Genomic DNA, 15,894 nt, shown 5'->3' on the forward strand with positions numbered 1-15,894 from the left:
AACATCTTTAAATGTTTGAAGCTGTTTTTCAAATTCTTCAGCTTTTTTTTCTTGTTCCAGTTTTTAGATTTTGGGTTTTCCAATGAATTTTTAAGTTTGATAAATTTAAAATTTGTAAAATTGTTTGTTTCCGAATTTCAAAGATTTCAAAGTTTCATTTTTTTTAATTTTTAACCCGTTTAGAGCTCATGCAGCATAAACCACGTGGTCTTTAAATTTGGCATATTCAACCCTTGATTTAACCCACATAATTTTGGAAATTTTGGATTTTTATTAATCTAATCTAGGGATTTTGGTTTTTTATTAGCTTTAAAATATGTGGTTTTTAAATTCTAGATTACTTTTTCAAAACCTATGTACATAGGACCTTTTTAAAAAGTAAGCGAGAATTTATAATTTTTTATGATTAATTTTCCAATTTTGGAATTCAAATTTGAGAATTCTAAATTTGTATTTTTTTGTAAACTTTATTATCACTATTATTTGACCTATTTATTGCTTTGAGGTACTCAAAAACATTTTCTTTTTTTAATTTTGATTTTTCTTATTTTTGAAATAGCTTTTATTTTAAATGATTTTTTGAGGTATTAGACTTTTACAAACAAACTCGTACTTTTTCGTATTGGACAATTTGACAATACGCAAACAAAGCAAAATGCACGCTGACGTTTCTGCAAACAAATGCAGTCAAACAGTTTGCGAGTTTGTTGCTCTTACGGCCTTTCATTACACGCGTTTAAATGGGACGAAAGGCCATAAGAGCAATGTCGTAGCGCCCTTTCAAATGTTGCTCCAGATATCTGCATTATAATTTTCAACTTTTTGATTAAATGTTTAAAAATTAAACCTTAATTTCTTTAAAAAAAAATTTTTTTCATTTTCTTTTCATTAGACCGTTCCAAATATTTTTAATCTGGGGGCAAAAAAAAAATTCATAAAACTTCAAAATTTCCATGACAATAGAAGTCTAGTCAACTGAAAACCATCTAAAATGCATTTTTCTGCATTGATAATCATATTCCGCATGTTTGGGCATGTTTAAAAATGTTCTGAATTTTTATAAAATTCCAATGTACGGGCACCCAGAAAAAAATTAGCAGAAAATTTTTTTTTGTCAATACTTAGATAATATATATTATATATTAGAAACTAATGATTGCAAAACAACTGAACGAGTGTGTAATGCATTTTAAAACATTTTTTGCATTACAATGCTAAAACCATAGCTAGTAATTACAATTTTCAAACTTTTTTTATATCATTTAAACCCAAAATATTACCAAAAATCGATTTTTCGACACTTTTGCTCGATTCTGAAGGCAGGTTCAAATTCAGCGGGGAAAATTACATGGAAAAACATATATTTGGAAAATTTTCGAATTTCGTTAGGGTGGTCCAATATGGTTTTCCCTTGAAAATTAGACTTTTTCAAATGAAGATATCTCGAGTTTAAAGAAGAACATCCCTGAGATTTTTTCAGCGTTTGTAGTGCAAGATCTCTTCTTTCTTAAAATTTGGCTTGCGCCTTTTCGAGATATTTAAGTTTTAAATTTGCAACCTTTTGACATTAAAATGGCTGTAACTATTGACCCTTAAATCCAAACTGACCTGTCAAACAATCAAAATGTTTTTTAATGCTCTAAAAGTGCTCCCAATTTCACTTTTCTCTAAAACTTAACCCTGAATTGCCACGTTCAAAAAAGTGATTTTTGAAGGTTTGCTCAGATGCTTTCTATAAATTTGGTCGTAGAATGCGTAGATTACAAGATAAAATAATGGTGTCTTTGAAAAAGTTGCTTGGATTAGCAAGCCCAACAATTTTTCAGAAGTCAAAAAAATCCAAAAAATATTCCTGAAAAGTTAGATTTTCAAAATTACCCTAATAGGCGATCAAACGTCAAAATTATCCACCACTAGAGGGCGCTGAAACTTGGAGTGATGTTTACATTATATCCTTAAAAGAGCAAATCGTTTTGATATTTTAAATTGATTTATTTTATCGTCATAACCAAATTTGTAAAACATTATACCATTTTAAGGTAAGAAATAAAGAGCTTAATTGATACAAACAAAAATATTTTGGTGATGGCCAATTTTTCCTGTTCATTATTTGATTCAAAATTAGGAAATTTTACAATCAACAAAAACCAAATTAATTAGTTGAGAAAGTAAGTTATTCAAGTGAACTAATGTTTTTTCAAGTCACTTTTACCATATAAGCAAACTCTGTTTAAAAAATTTAAATTGGATTGATTTTCAAAATTAGCAATCTAACCTCACTCTCGTGTTTTTAATCCGGATCTCAGAATTTTCAATGAAAAAGGCAGCTTCGCAAAAAATTAAAAAGTCAGTCCATAGAACTTTTTATTTCTTACCTCCTGTTAATTTTTTTTATTCCAAAAAATAGATTTTCTTTTAAAAAAACCTTGAAATAGTTTTCACTCCCCTTTGCACTTATGTGTGTGTGTTCCAATCCAATACCCGCTGGCCGGCAGCGAAATTATGGGAAAGTATAATTTGTATCAGTCTTGGGTTATGCTGATACATGTTATCTCAGTCCCGGGTATTAGGTGGTGACAGCCCTCGCGCTGCTTCCAATGACCCGTTTCAGAATGACAGAGCTCCTTGCGGTCCAATTCCGAGGTCATTGGGCATTGTCTGGCCCCGCCCAAACATAGACCAAGAACCAGAAGAGTCCTCGACCTATCTTTAGACTTCCAATCCCATAAGGCAAAAATGAGATCAGCGCGTATTTAGTGGTTGTTGATAAGCAGGCGGAATTTTACAGTTTCAGTTTGGATAGATCTCACCAAGTTTCTGGAATCCCGGTAGCCTTCTTTATCGGCTGCTTCTAAACATCCGGACGTTGCCAGCTACTTTTAGTCGTACGGATCCGGACGGCCAGCTGCGTGTCGCAAATCACGGACAGCTTGATCTTCCTCTTGCCGATCCGACACATATCCTGGCGAGTGTATTCTGGAAAGTTTGCCTTGGCAGCTGCGGACACGATCTTGCGGTGTCATCTTCAACAACCAAATTTCAGTAATACAAAAATCACTACGATTATTAACAAAAACAAAGCTGTGCAGTGAGTGGAGCATGTCGCACACTCTATTATAAAAAGTTTTCTTCATGTAACTTTTACACAACACAATTTTTCTAACTTTTTCTCGAATTCTTCATTTCCAGGAACGAGTTGAGTTTCACCATAATTTCACTATTTCGAACTAAAATGGCTTAGCACAACTTTTTTTTTCATTGAGGTACAAAAACTTAAAATAAAGAATACACACAACAGCCAAGCTACAAAAACAGCAGCCATTTTTTAGATTTTGCTGTTTGCCTTCAAATTTTTTTTTTTTTTTTTTGTTGAGCCGATCAAAACAAATAAAACAAAATGTTCTTCCTCACTTCAGTCGCGAAGATACTGCTTTCTCTTTCTTGCCAACACACAGATGCTCATCAGACTGATCAGACTGGACAAATATCTCGCTCTAGCTCTAGCTTTCAGGTCTCTTCCGCACCCATTTTTTATGCTGCCAGGCTGTTCTCATCGTTCTCATCGCAGCAACCCATAAACATAGCGTCACCGGCAAGCTTGCAACACACACCAAAAGAGAACAGCATAAATTTTCTCTCGAATTCCCCTCCCTCTCCTACAACCAAGCGGTCGCACTAATACAGCACGATGAACCATCACCCATACTGGCACACGTCTTCTGCTGCCACTTCAAAATCAAGCTGTCATCTTGGAGACGCTTGGAAAACAAATTTATTTCACGAATTTCTCCCAGTATTCTTGGGAAATCCACTAAACTCCAACTTTTTCACAAGGGAAATTAACACACGCGACGATTTAAACACTTTTTGCCATATTAACATTTACATTTCACATTAAAAAACGCATTTTGAATTCGCGAACCGTTTAGGCCAACCTACCACGCAAACAGTAGAGGCTCCTTTTCACTCCCCTTTGCACTTATTCGCGATTAAAAGCTCAAAAATTCCGACAGATGGCGCAAAGCATCGAAGAATGACGATTCAAATTTTCGCTGTTCGGTTACATAGGAATGCAAACTTAAAATTGAATTTACAGCCGTTAGAACAACTTTTGAGAAAAAATTCAAGTAGTACGAGTGTAAACTTTTTGCCCTCTATAAATTAAAGCAATAAAAAAAATTGAAATTTTTTTTTTCGGAAAAATAATATTGTTTAAAATGATAGAGCATCAAAAGTTAACAAAGTATCAGTTCGAATTTTTGCTCAAAAGTTGTTTTGAACGCTGGAATTTAACCAAACAGAATTCGCATACATAACCTCAAAGGGCGGAAATTTCAATCGACATTCTTCGTTCTGTTCTGCTACTCAACACTAGGTGTCGCATGTCGTTTGGCTCTTGAACGACAATCGCGCAAAAACGTAAACGTAACCTTGCACCAAATTTCTTCTACTCGAATGAAGTTGGCAAATCGAGTTTTCAGCTTTGGTTTTGGGGGCCTATTTGCAACAACTCTTCAGAAGACACCAAAGCTCCAAAACTTTACAATTTTTCGGAAAATCAATTTTCCACTTAATTTTGCAATCTGGACCACTGTGCAATGCAACTAACAGCTGTCTCTTTTCGGAGAAAATAGTTACTCTCGCAAAGGATTTCAATTCTCTACTAATTAATCATTACAAGAGTTATTCTTCCATCATACAAACTACATAATTTACAAAATATTTCGAATTTCGGCCATTTGAAAAAAACAAAAAAAAATGTTTTAAAAAAATCACAAAATGTGTTTCAAAATTAACAACTTTTATTTCCTTTCCTTATGCTTATGTTTCTTTTTCTCTTTCTTATGTTTTTTTGACTTTTTATGCTCCTTATGTTTCTTCTTCCTGCCCTTACTCGATGACCCACTATTCCCCTTCTCAACCCACTCCTCAACAACATCCCGTGAGCCCACCTTCTGCATCATCTCCTTCAGCCGCGCATCCAGCGCCGCACTTTCCTCACCCTTGCTCGCACTCGCCACCCTCGCTCCCACCCCCTGCGGCAACTTCGGCCCATAGTACGCATCGTCCTCCTCGTCGGAACTCGACGACGAATCGACCGATTGCGGCCTATTCACCGACGCACTCTTTTGGATGTCGAAAATGCTCGCAAAAATGCCGCGCGGCGGAGAGTTATTCCGGAGGACGTTGACTTCGCTGGCGGGTTTGATCGCCACCAGACTTTCCACCAGTTTGAGCTTGTCCGCTTCGGTTGACGGGGTGGGTTCCGGCGGGGAATCGCTGGCGTCCTCTTCTTCGTCGCTGCTGCAAAAGATGGACTTGAAGAGGTCCTTCTTTTCTTCGGGCTTTTTGTTTACGGAGTCGAGGACTTGCTGCTCGAGGGGGGTCAGCTTTTCGGGCTTTTTCGGAGGAGGTGGCGCGGGTTTGACTCGACTCGTGGAAGGTTCTTGCTGGGGTGTTGGAGTAGGTGGTGGTGCGAAAAAGTCTTTGGCTGCTGCGCGGACCGGTTTCGCGTCGTCCTTGGTGACGAATTGCTTGGGAATTACAACCGGGGTGACAAAGTCCTTCCGACTGTTGACGGGCGCTTCCAGATAGTCGAAAACGGAGAATTTCGTCTTTGACACGGTTTTCTCCTCCTCCAGCATGCCGCCGAACGGTTCCGGCACGTTAAACCGCTTGCACAGGTCCTTGTGGGGCTTCCAGAGGCCGCGGGTGCGTTTGACGCGGACTTCGACGGATTTGTTGGCGTCGGCGACCTCCTTCTCCGCAATCAGGTTGGATTCCGTCACGAAGCGATCCGACATGAGTCCGTCCAGCGGTCGGTACATACGCTGCGCCTGGGCGAACTCCTTGGACTCACGTTCCCGGTCCCACGGGGACATTCCGAGCGGTTGCAGTGAGTCGAGGAAGTCTTGCTTGGTTTTGTACTTTTCGCACGGTTTGAACGAGAGGAACTTTTCGTAACGCTCCTGCTTGTCCGGGTCGGCTATGAAAGGTTTGAATCCCTCGCGGGTGGAACCGAGGTTGGACGTTTCTGCCTTCAGGTCAAATTTGAGCGGGTCCTTTTTGGCCACGGAAGGCGGTTTATCTTGGTCTGAGTTGATGACTTCGCCAGCGACGAAATTTTGTGCCCGCTGATTGATCATTTCCAGGATCGGATTCTTGGGCGGTTCTTTGATCACCGGCAGCGGCACTTCTCCTAACGCTTGACCGCGCTGTTCCGGGTTCAAATCATGCCGACCCAGTCCCTGTACCTTGTACTGATTCCGTTCCGCGTGTCTCTCTGCTCTGTCTTCTTCCATTGGCTCGAATCTACTCTTTCGCTGCGTCCAATTCCTCGGTGTGAAATTCTCCGGCACTCTCACTTTGAACACCTTCTTCATTTGTTTCCCAGTCTTCTTGGAGGCACAAAATCCGTCCAGAACCCCAGCTTGCTCCGCCGATTTAATCGCAGCCGGTTTCTTCGCTCGATCTTCCAGCGAAAAGTCGTACCTGGACATGTCGTCCTTCGCGTAAATGTCCTCATCATCGTCCTCCAAGGCACCCACTCCAAACGCCTGGCCACGAATCGACAGCTTCTTATTATTCCGGTCAACGATCTCAAGCGTTTCAAACAAATTAAACCGTTTAGCTCCACTCCCCGAACCTCGATCCAATCCAGAATATCCCAACCCAAAGGTATTGTCCTTAATCGCCGCCACCAGCGGATCAAAGTCATCCGGCGCAAACGAAACCTCGTAATCCTCCGACTCGTCACTCTCCGAGTCACTGACCTCAACAACCCCCTTCGGCGACCCCCTCCCCGGAATCTCGCACCCGTACATCTTCATCACGTACGTCTCCTTCCGGTTGCGCTCCCTCGCCTTCTTCTTCTCCCCCCGACTCTGCCGCTCCCCGATCCCCTGACCCTCCCGCCAACCCATCCGCTTCAGCATCGCCACCGCGGTCTTCTCGCGCGCCGGCTCCAACAGCGCCTTCAGCACCGGCTGACCCGGAATCGGTCCTCCGCTCCAAACCGGAGCGCGCCTCTTCCCCCCCTTACTCGATCCCGCCGCCGCAAAGTCATCCCGCGTCTGAACGCGCTGCGGAGCGATACCAAACTCGCCCAGATCCTCGTCGTCCATAAAGTCCATCGGATTCTGCGCCGCCCGCGCGGAGGCCTTTTCCGCGCGCGAACTTTTAAACTCCGCCGGTTTCCAGCCCTCCTGCGAGCCGACGGTGTTCCAGTAGCCGGCGGAAAAGCCACCGGTGAAGGCACCGTGGAAGCGGCGCTTCCCGTTGGCATCGAGCACGATTTGGTCCTCCACGGAGACGGGTTTCTTGGCGGGGATTTCATCTGGGGAAAGTTATGCTTGAATTTAGTTTACACTTTAAAAAGCAATTACATTGAAATTACCTTGTTCGTACGTGGGCAAAGGCGTGCCGTACTTGCACAGTGTGTCGTCGTCCTCTTCCATCGAATTTCAATTAAATTCTAACCAAATAAATCGTGCAAAACCCGCGATCGACGGGATCAACTCACTCGCCAAAAATCCGTGACAGAAACTTGGACAGAAACGTAAATAAATCGCGGTGACAGCAAAATAGAATTTGACATTTCTTTCTGTGACAACAGTTTCAGTGGCGTCGTGAGAAAAAATAAATAAAGGGGGATCGCGAGCTAAAAGTGCAAAGATGTTCTAAACTGCCCACCATTGAAAAAACGGCTAATATCCACTTTTGGCAAAAACGAGATATTAGCACCCGGCGGTAGAGGATGTTCCAACGCATCTCCTGGAACTTGAATTTCACTAAAATAGTGTTTAGACTTGGCTGCCGATGCGAAAAACCAAACGGCTAATATGCCACTCATATGGGAAATTGCCTTGACGGAGATTTTGGGACCAACACTAAAACGCGTTTTTCTAGGAATACTTGATTTGGCATAATAGCCGAATTTTCAATTATGGGCAGTAAATGAGGTACTAGATTATTTTACTCATTTGATTACACGGAGAATCAGCATTACACTTTTTCAGTTCTATTTTATCCACTTGTATAAATTTTCAGGCCTATGTTAAGCCTGCCATTTTATTGTGAAAGCAGACAAAAATCAAAATACGAACGCAACCTGTCAAAGCTGTTGCGCCACAGGCTGATGTACACGCTAACGACAAACCACTACATTTTTGTTCGGCGCAACAGATTTTTTCGCGCAACAGAAGTGTTGCGCACTTCGGTTTGGTGGTGCGCGGATAATAATGAAACCAAAACATTACCAACCAAGGGCGCGTAAAATTGCAACCCTCTGATGAAGGACAGTCAGACATTGGTCTGATGTCGTTCGTACGGAATGTTTTATGCAGTGATTCGATGGTCCAACGTTCTGCTACTGAGCAATTCCAGCTCAAATCAGGAATTTTTCTGGTACTTTTGTACCCGACCCTCTCCGATTTCAATGAAAGTTTTTAGACATGTTATCCTAGGCCTATATAAGCCATTTTTGTGTATATGGAGCCAAAAGTACTCGAAAATAACATTTGAGAAGGGCGTAAGGTATTTAAATATTTTTGTATTTTGCAATTTAAAAATTACTGTGTCTCGAAGCCATTGCGTCGTATCAAAAAGTGGTCCAAGACAAACTTGTAGGAAATTAGATGGGCTTTCTGAAAAAAATACACTGAAACAAAAATACCCGCCACTTCTATGAGATTTTTTGATTTTTAAGTCTAAAACTTAAATTTAAAGGTGTTGTCACGATTTTTTTTCGTTCAAAATTTTTGAGGAAATAGCCTAAGATGTTACCAAAAGACTGACGAAAAATGCAGGATGGTATGTCTCTCCTAAAAAAATACAAAAATCATTTACTAAAACTGTTTTTTTGAAAAGTGGTCTAAACGTCAAAATTTTAAAAAACCCACAGTGAGAATCGATTCTCCAGACAATTTTACATAAAAGTCTCCATATTGACCATTGTCCTATGTCCAATCCTTGGGAAGATACAGCGGTTTTAAAAATAAAAATGATGAAAAAATGGGTTTTTTGGTGGTTTTTGGCAATTTCTATATGACAGACTTGGTTTTTCGGTCTCGTAAATATTTTTACCGGAAAGCTCGTCCAATTTCCCATAAGTTTGCCTTTGACAGCTTTTTGATTTGACTCGTTTTGATATTTACGTAAGCTAATTTATTATCCAGGTTTCTACCACACTGAAAAAAATATTCTCTTTTCAGTTATTAACAATGTAATTAAGCTTATAACTGTAAGCCCTTACATCCAATTGAAATGCTGTCAAAGGCAAACTTATGGGAAATTGGACGAGCTTTCCGGTAAAAATATTTACGAGACTGAAAAACCAAGTCTGTCATATAGAAATTGCCAAAAACCACCAAAAAACCCATTTTTAGTAAATGATTTTTGTATTTTTTTAGGAGAGACATACCATCCTGCATTTTTCGTCAGTCTTTTGGTAACATCTTAGGCTATTTCCTCAAAAATTTTGAACGAAAAAAAATCGTGACAACACCTTTAAATTTAAGTTTTAGACTTAAAAATCAAAAAATCTTACAGAAGTGACGTGTATTTTTGTTTCAGTGTATTTTTTTCAGAAAGCCCATCCAATTTCCTACAAGTTTGTCTTGGACCACTTTTTGATACGACGCAATGGCTTCGAGACACAGTAATTTTTAAATTGCAAAATACAAAAATATTTAAATACCTTACGCCCTTCTCAAATGTTATTTTCGAGTACTTTTGGCTCCATATACACAAAAATGGCTTATATAGGCCTAGGATAACATGTCTAAAAACTTTCATTGAAATCGGAGAGGGTCGGGTACAAAAGTACTAGAAAAATTCCTGATTTGAGCTGGAATTGCTCTACTGTAGGCCATCATGATTTTGGAAGTGGCGCTATCTAGACGGATGGTGCACACCCTAGCTCTTTTCAACGTTTTTCAATGCTGTTTGTTCAATGATATACATCTGTTCTCTGTGGTTAGATTACGCCTCTAGCACTATTCTTGTCATTTATTAACATTTGTGTTGCGCCATTGCATCAGAATGCATTGAAACATCACCAGCGTTAAAGCGGCCAGGCCTACTGCGTACAGTTGTACCGTAGAGACACAGACAAACAGACGGGACACTCGAGTGGCAAACCATCGTCCTCCAAAAACGGCTGTGTAAGCTTGTGTAAGCCTAGTCTCTAATATCATTGGGATTTCTTTCATTTTTATTCCTTTAGCACAGAACGACACCATTTTCACTTTAACTCCAAAATATGTATTCTTAGATTTTTCTTAATCTTATTTTAACATTTTTCACTATGCCCCGTGGCATTTTGGTTGAATCTGTGCATCGTAGCACTTACACCGAATAATCAACTCCAACTCCCAACTGCAACTCTCAACTCCCACTCTTAACTCTTTCCTAATTTCAACTCCCTGATTCTAAATCTAACTTAGGCTTTTATACTCTGAAGCGTTTTTAGTCAAGACGCATGCGCAATATTCATCTCTACGGGAGTAGCTCAGCCACGTGCGTTTTGACTACACCGCGTTGATCTTGAAATCTTTCTGCTCGAAAATTCTCAGCAGGGATCCTGGCAGAGTTCATGACCCTTCTGTTTTCGCTTTGTGCTTTTCCTTCCATCCTCCTACTGTGTTTATTTATATCTTAACCTACGTGCTCCTAGAAATATAACACTTGACTCGTGTCAACATGTGTTAATGAGTGCATCTGAAGATGTTGCACTTCGTCTGATTGTAAAGACCAATGTACTTCTGACAAATTCTTCCCTGTTGGTCGAACTAAAAATCTAAATTTATATTCTGATTAACTGAGGGTCGCTACATACCCTTACACTACCCAGCTAGATGTTTGTCTGCTAAGATAATCATCTACTGTAAGCCTAACGCTGGTTCTTGATAAGTGTTAATTTAGAAAAATATGTTTTTGAATATCTGAGTACTAAATATAATTGTTGTTCACGTTCTGTTGTCTCCTCTGCGTTGATATAATTGATAAAATAGCTGGCTTGATAATTCGTCGATGTTGTTCTTCACTTGACTTTTGGTTTGAAACTTGAAAACATTCAATAAACCACATAGATTGAGACATTTGACTTTGTTGATTTGACTATAGTGGATCAATTCTGCCAAACATTATTTGATACATTTTCCTTCTTGTCCTTTCCTTGATGCTTTTTCTTATTGCATAGAGATCTGCGTTAGTCCTTTTTGTGTTCTGCAGTCGATAAAATTTTCGTGGACCTCAATCGAAACTTTTCATTCCATTCCATAAGATCTGATTGTAGTGTACAGATCATGTTTCATCATTTTGCCATACTTGTTCCTTTCCATTAGATCCGAGAATTGTATTTGGATGTCTTGCCTTAATTGTCAGTTTTGATATATATTTTTCCGGTTGAGAAGTTTTTTCTTCTGACTGAACAAACAGAAACTATTCCAAGTAATATAATTTAGCATCATAACCATTCTTTGCCTTGTATCATATACTTCACTCCATCATTGTTATGTTCCACCATTTTTTTATACAACTCATCTCCTGTCTCAATTTTCTGCAATTTATGAATGCAATACTTCCAATAATTCGTTGATGCCAAATGTGTTGTCCGAAATGTTGTAGTTGTATTGCTGCTATCCGCTGTATCCGAATGTTAACGTTTGATGATATTTGTGTTCGTGTAGGTGAGATTTTACATATTTGTGTAGTGTCGTGTTACAGATTTTTTTTTTTTTGAATAATTTCCTAAGTGACTATCAATTTAACAATTCTTTGTTTAAAGTTGATATTAATCATTGTAGCAAAGTATATTATAATTATAATTTCCTAAGCCTATCCTGCATCTACTGCTCATTGTTTTTGTTTTTTTTGTTTAAAATTTAATCGGATGCCTTTCTTTTACTCTAATAATTTTAAATCTACACTGGCATTGGCTAAAAAGTTTTTCAAAATATTAGTTTTTATACTTACTCCGCTTACTCTCACGTTTTTACTTCAGTTCATCGATAATATTTGTGTTTAAGGTGCGTTGTAAAGATTTTGTTTGCAAAATCCTCTTCCCCTCTCTTTTCCAGGTAGAATTAGGCTTGTTTGAATAAGGACCTAAATTTTTCCTAAAATGAAACTAAATACATACTTTATCATGTGATGTGGGATAATCTATTTGTGTTTTCTCGACCCACACTGCATTTTATTTTTCACACACAAACACATGTATTCTGGGCTGCAGTCCCTTGTCCAATCACGCATCAAAACATCATTTATCCATCTCAATTATACTGTGATATCATTTATTGTACTGATCAGTAGAGTGCACTCTTTTACTTAATAATCCCATTAAATATAATTATTGACGTCTTTAAACATATGTTATAATTATGTACCACGTGGATTTAATTTCAGTTCATGTTTTTTTTTTTTACCTTGATAATTTTTCTTTGTCTGCACGTTGTAATTTATAATCTATATTCATCTTTTTACCTTCCCAATATCTTAGTCATTTGTTTATAATAAAATGCTTGTTCATAAATAAAATCCTCGTTAATCATTGAATTTTCGCAATCTATTGTTGTGAATCTTTTCCAACTTGTTTCCATTCTTAATTACTGTAGTTTGTTCACTTGGTAAATCAACAACTTCATATGGACCTCGCCATAAACTTTGTAACTTCTTTCCTACACCTGTGGGAATGGTTTCTACAATAACCAAATCCCCCCACCAAGGTTGCCATTCTTTTGCATCTTTGTCGTAAATTTCCTTTCTTTTATGTTTTGAAGCAATTACGTTTTCTACAGCTTTGTCGTGGACATTTTTAAAATTTGCTTTCATTTCCTTTATGTAATCATCGTAATTTAACTCTCTGTCAGTAATGTTATAAACTGTATTTGGAATTCTCGCTAATCTTCCGTACAATAATTCAAATGGTGTAAATCCAGTAGACGAATTAATCGTTGTATTATACTGGAAAGTGAAAAATGGAATTAATTGATCCCATGTTTGCGGATTCCCAACAATAAAGTTTCGCAAATAGATTTTCAGTTCTCTATTTGATCGTTCTACTAAATTTGCTTGTGGATGATATGCACTTGTATTTATTTTCTTTATTTTCAAAATTTTGCATACATTTTTCAGTAAATTACTCATAAAATTTGTTCCTTGATCGGTAACTACCTCCAGTGGAGCACCATAGCGACAAATAAAATGTTCCACGAATGCTTTAGCGACAGTTGAGCTTTCCTGATCAGGCAATACAGCAACTGTTAAAAATCTTGTTAGATCATCTTGAATCACTAAACCATAACGATTATTGTCGTCAGATGGGGTTAATATTACAATATCCATGAATACTTTTGGAAGGGTTCCGTTGAAGTCGTTGTTATCTTCATAGGAATCTTATTCTTGGGCCAAATCTTGTTCTTTTGGCACAGTTCACATTGTCTTACATAGTTTTCAATATCTCTACGCATGTTTTCCCATGTGAAAAGTGGACTTATACGTTGAAGCATTCTTTTACCTCCCACATGACCTCCAAGGGGAGCATCATGAAATTCTTTCAAAACCGTTTCTCTGTCTTCTACTTTTACAAACATTCTGTCTTCATTAGATGCATATAGTGTAAATATTTTATCAAATTTTCCTGCCATAAATCTTAGAATATTGACATCGGGAAGTTGCTGTAAATTTCTAAATGAAATAATTTGAATATTTTTAGCTGATTTGGCAAAATCAGGACATTTAACAAAACTTTCTAACAAACCCTCAAATAACTCTTCTCTATTAGTAATTGAACGTTTTGATCCATTCAAAATAAAACCCCACAATTTGTTATCTGGAAATGAAAAATTCTTCCATTTATATTGTCCTTCATACCATGTGGTAGATCCACCAATTCACTTAGCTCTTTGAACGCTGTCTTACTATTAATGATGACAAAATTAGCATCTGTATTATTCACATTGATCATTGTTTTTGTAAATTTAAGTAAACTAAAATTAATTTCTTCTTTGTTTTGAGCATCGAAAAAGTCATCCAATGTAAACTTTTTCCATGAATCATCATCCTTTTGTCCATAATATCGATAGCCTGTAAGGAATCAATAGTTATGTCTAAATCATCATCATTGTCTGAAAGATTATCAGTAGTATAATTTGAATTCTGTTGTAATAAAGATTGATTATTTCGAACAGGTTTTGAGTTATCAATTAAATTTGAATTTTGACGTGTTTGTTGTCTAGTAACAACAGCAATTAAATTATTATTTGAACTTTCCGAAACATTTTCAATGTTTGCATTTGAATTTTCTTCGTGCTTGATACGAGAAAGAAAATCAGCAACAACATTCTCTTTTCCCTGTTTATATCGGATATCACATCCAATACCTTGAATTTTTAATCTTAATTTGGAAAGAGTCGGTGAGGTCTCTTTTAGTCTCCAAATTGCAATCAACGGCCTATGATCAGTATAAACAATAAACTGTTGGTTAAAAATATAATGTTTAAAATATTCAACTGCCCAAACTATAGCGAGTAATTCTTTTTCAATAACGTGATACTTCTTTTCAGAAACACTTAATGCTCTACTAGCATAAGCGATTGGGTTATCATTTGTTTTAGCATTTGATAACACGGCTCCAACAGCATAATCACTAGCATCTGTTGTAATGACAAAGGTATCCTTATAATTCGGACGTACTAAAATTGGTTCTGAAATTAAGCAGTGTTTCAAATCATGGAACGCTTTTTCACACTCTTCAGTCCATTTAAATTTTACATCCTTTTTCAATAAATTATTCAAATGTTTGCGTTTATCTGCCATATTCGGAATAAACTTGCCGTAAAAATTGATTGTTCCCAGAAATGAACGAACATCCTTAACATTTTGAGGACGTTTTAATTCTTTGATTGTTTTGATGTTATCATCTGTAGGCATAATTCCATGCTTATCAATCGTATGACCCAGGTAATTAATCTGTGTCTTCAGAATGGTACATTTTGATGTTTCTACCTTCAAATTATTTTGGTATAATGCTTCTAAAATCTTGAATAAGTTTTCATTATGTTCTTCAATAGTTTTTTCAAATACAATAATATCATCGAGATAAACAAATGCTTTAATTGGTTGAATCGAGTACAAAATAATATTCATTAATTTTTGAAATGTTGCTGGGCTATTTCTAAGACCCATAGGCATTCTTAAAAATTCATAATGTCCTTTTGAAGTTGAAAATGCAGTTTTAGCTGCATCTTTGGGGTTTATAGGTATCTGATAAAAACCTGACTTTAAATCAATTGACGAAAAGTATTGTGCATCGCCAATGTTATCCAAAATTTCATTAATCAATGGAATCGGGAAAACAAAAGGTTTTGTTATCATGTTTAGTGATCTGAAATCTACAACAATTCTATATTTCTGTTTGCCGTCAGCTCCAACCTTTTTAGGTATACATAAAACAGGAGCATTCCACGGGCTTTTACTAGGTTTAATAATACCCAGTTTGAGCATTTCATCAATTTGCTCATCAATGTGCACTTTTGTTGCCTCAGGCATCCTATATTGCCTCTTATTAATGGGAATATTTGTTGTGGTTTCTATTTCATGAATTGCTGCATCCGTAAAAGTCAATTCATCCTTCAATAAAAAATAATTTGTTAAATTTTTCAATCATAGAAACAATTTCCTCAAAATTATGTTTATTCAAATGTTCTAGATTTACTAAATCAATTATTTTCTGAATTCTTTCCCTACCTTTAATGCTTTTTAAATTTTTGAATTCCGTTACATCACCATCTTTATCAATGTCTAAATTTAATTCTGTTGGCATACAAGGTTGATCATCTAATTTATTTTCAAATCCATCACTTGTTTCATCAGAGTGTACAATATTTTCGC

At 37.3% G+C, this 15,894-nt stretch overlaps 1 protein-coding gene across 1 annotated transcript; it reads right to left on the reverse strand.

Moving 5' to 3' along the window:
- Nucleotides 1-4,780: 4,780 nt before the first annotated feature.
- On the reverse strand, nt 4,781-7,567 carry LOC6046817 (G patch domain-containing protein 1 homolog). The gene is made up of 2 exons (XM_001863921.2): nt 7,397-7,567; nt 4,781-7,336 (listed from the first exon to the last, which is right to left on the reverse strand). The coding sequence occupies exons 1-2, from the start codon at nt 7,455-7,457 to the stop codon at nt 4,803-4,805; spliced, it is 2,595 nt and encodes an 864-aa protein (XP_001863956.2). The 5' UTR covers nt 7,458-7,567; the 3' UTR covers nt 4,781-4,802.
- Between the last annotated feature and the right edge of the window lie 8,327 nt (nt 7,568-15,894).

Source organism: Culex quinquefasciatus, chromosome 2, assembly GCF_015732765.1.
Source record: "Culex quinquefasciatus strain JHB chromosome 2, VPISU_Cqui_1.0_pri_paternal, whole genome shotgun sequence".
NCBI lineage: Eukaryota > Metazoa > Arthropoda > Insecta > Diptera > Culicidae > Culex > Culex quinquefasciatus.

Bases quoted from the DNA above. Each gene is read 5' to 3' on its own strand.
- LOC6046817 (XM_001863921.2), bottom strand. From the start codon at position 7,457: ATGGAAGAGGACGACGACACACTGTGCAAGTACGGCACGCCTTTGCCC. The intron at 7,337-7,396 runs GTAATTTCAATG...AACTTTCCCCAG, and splicing joins TTTGCCCACGTACGAACAAG to ATGAAATCCCCGCCAAGAAA.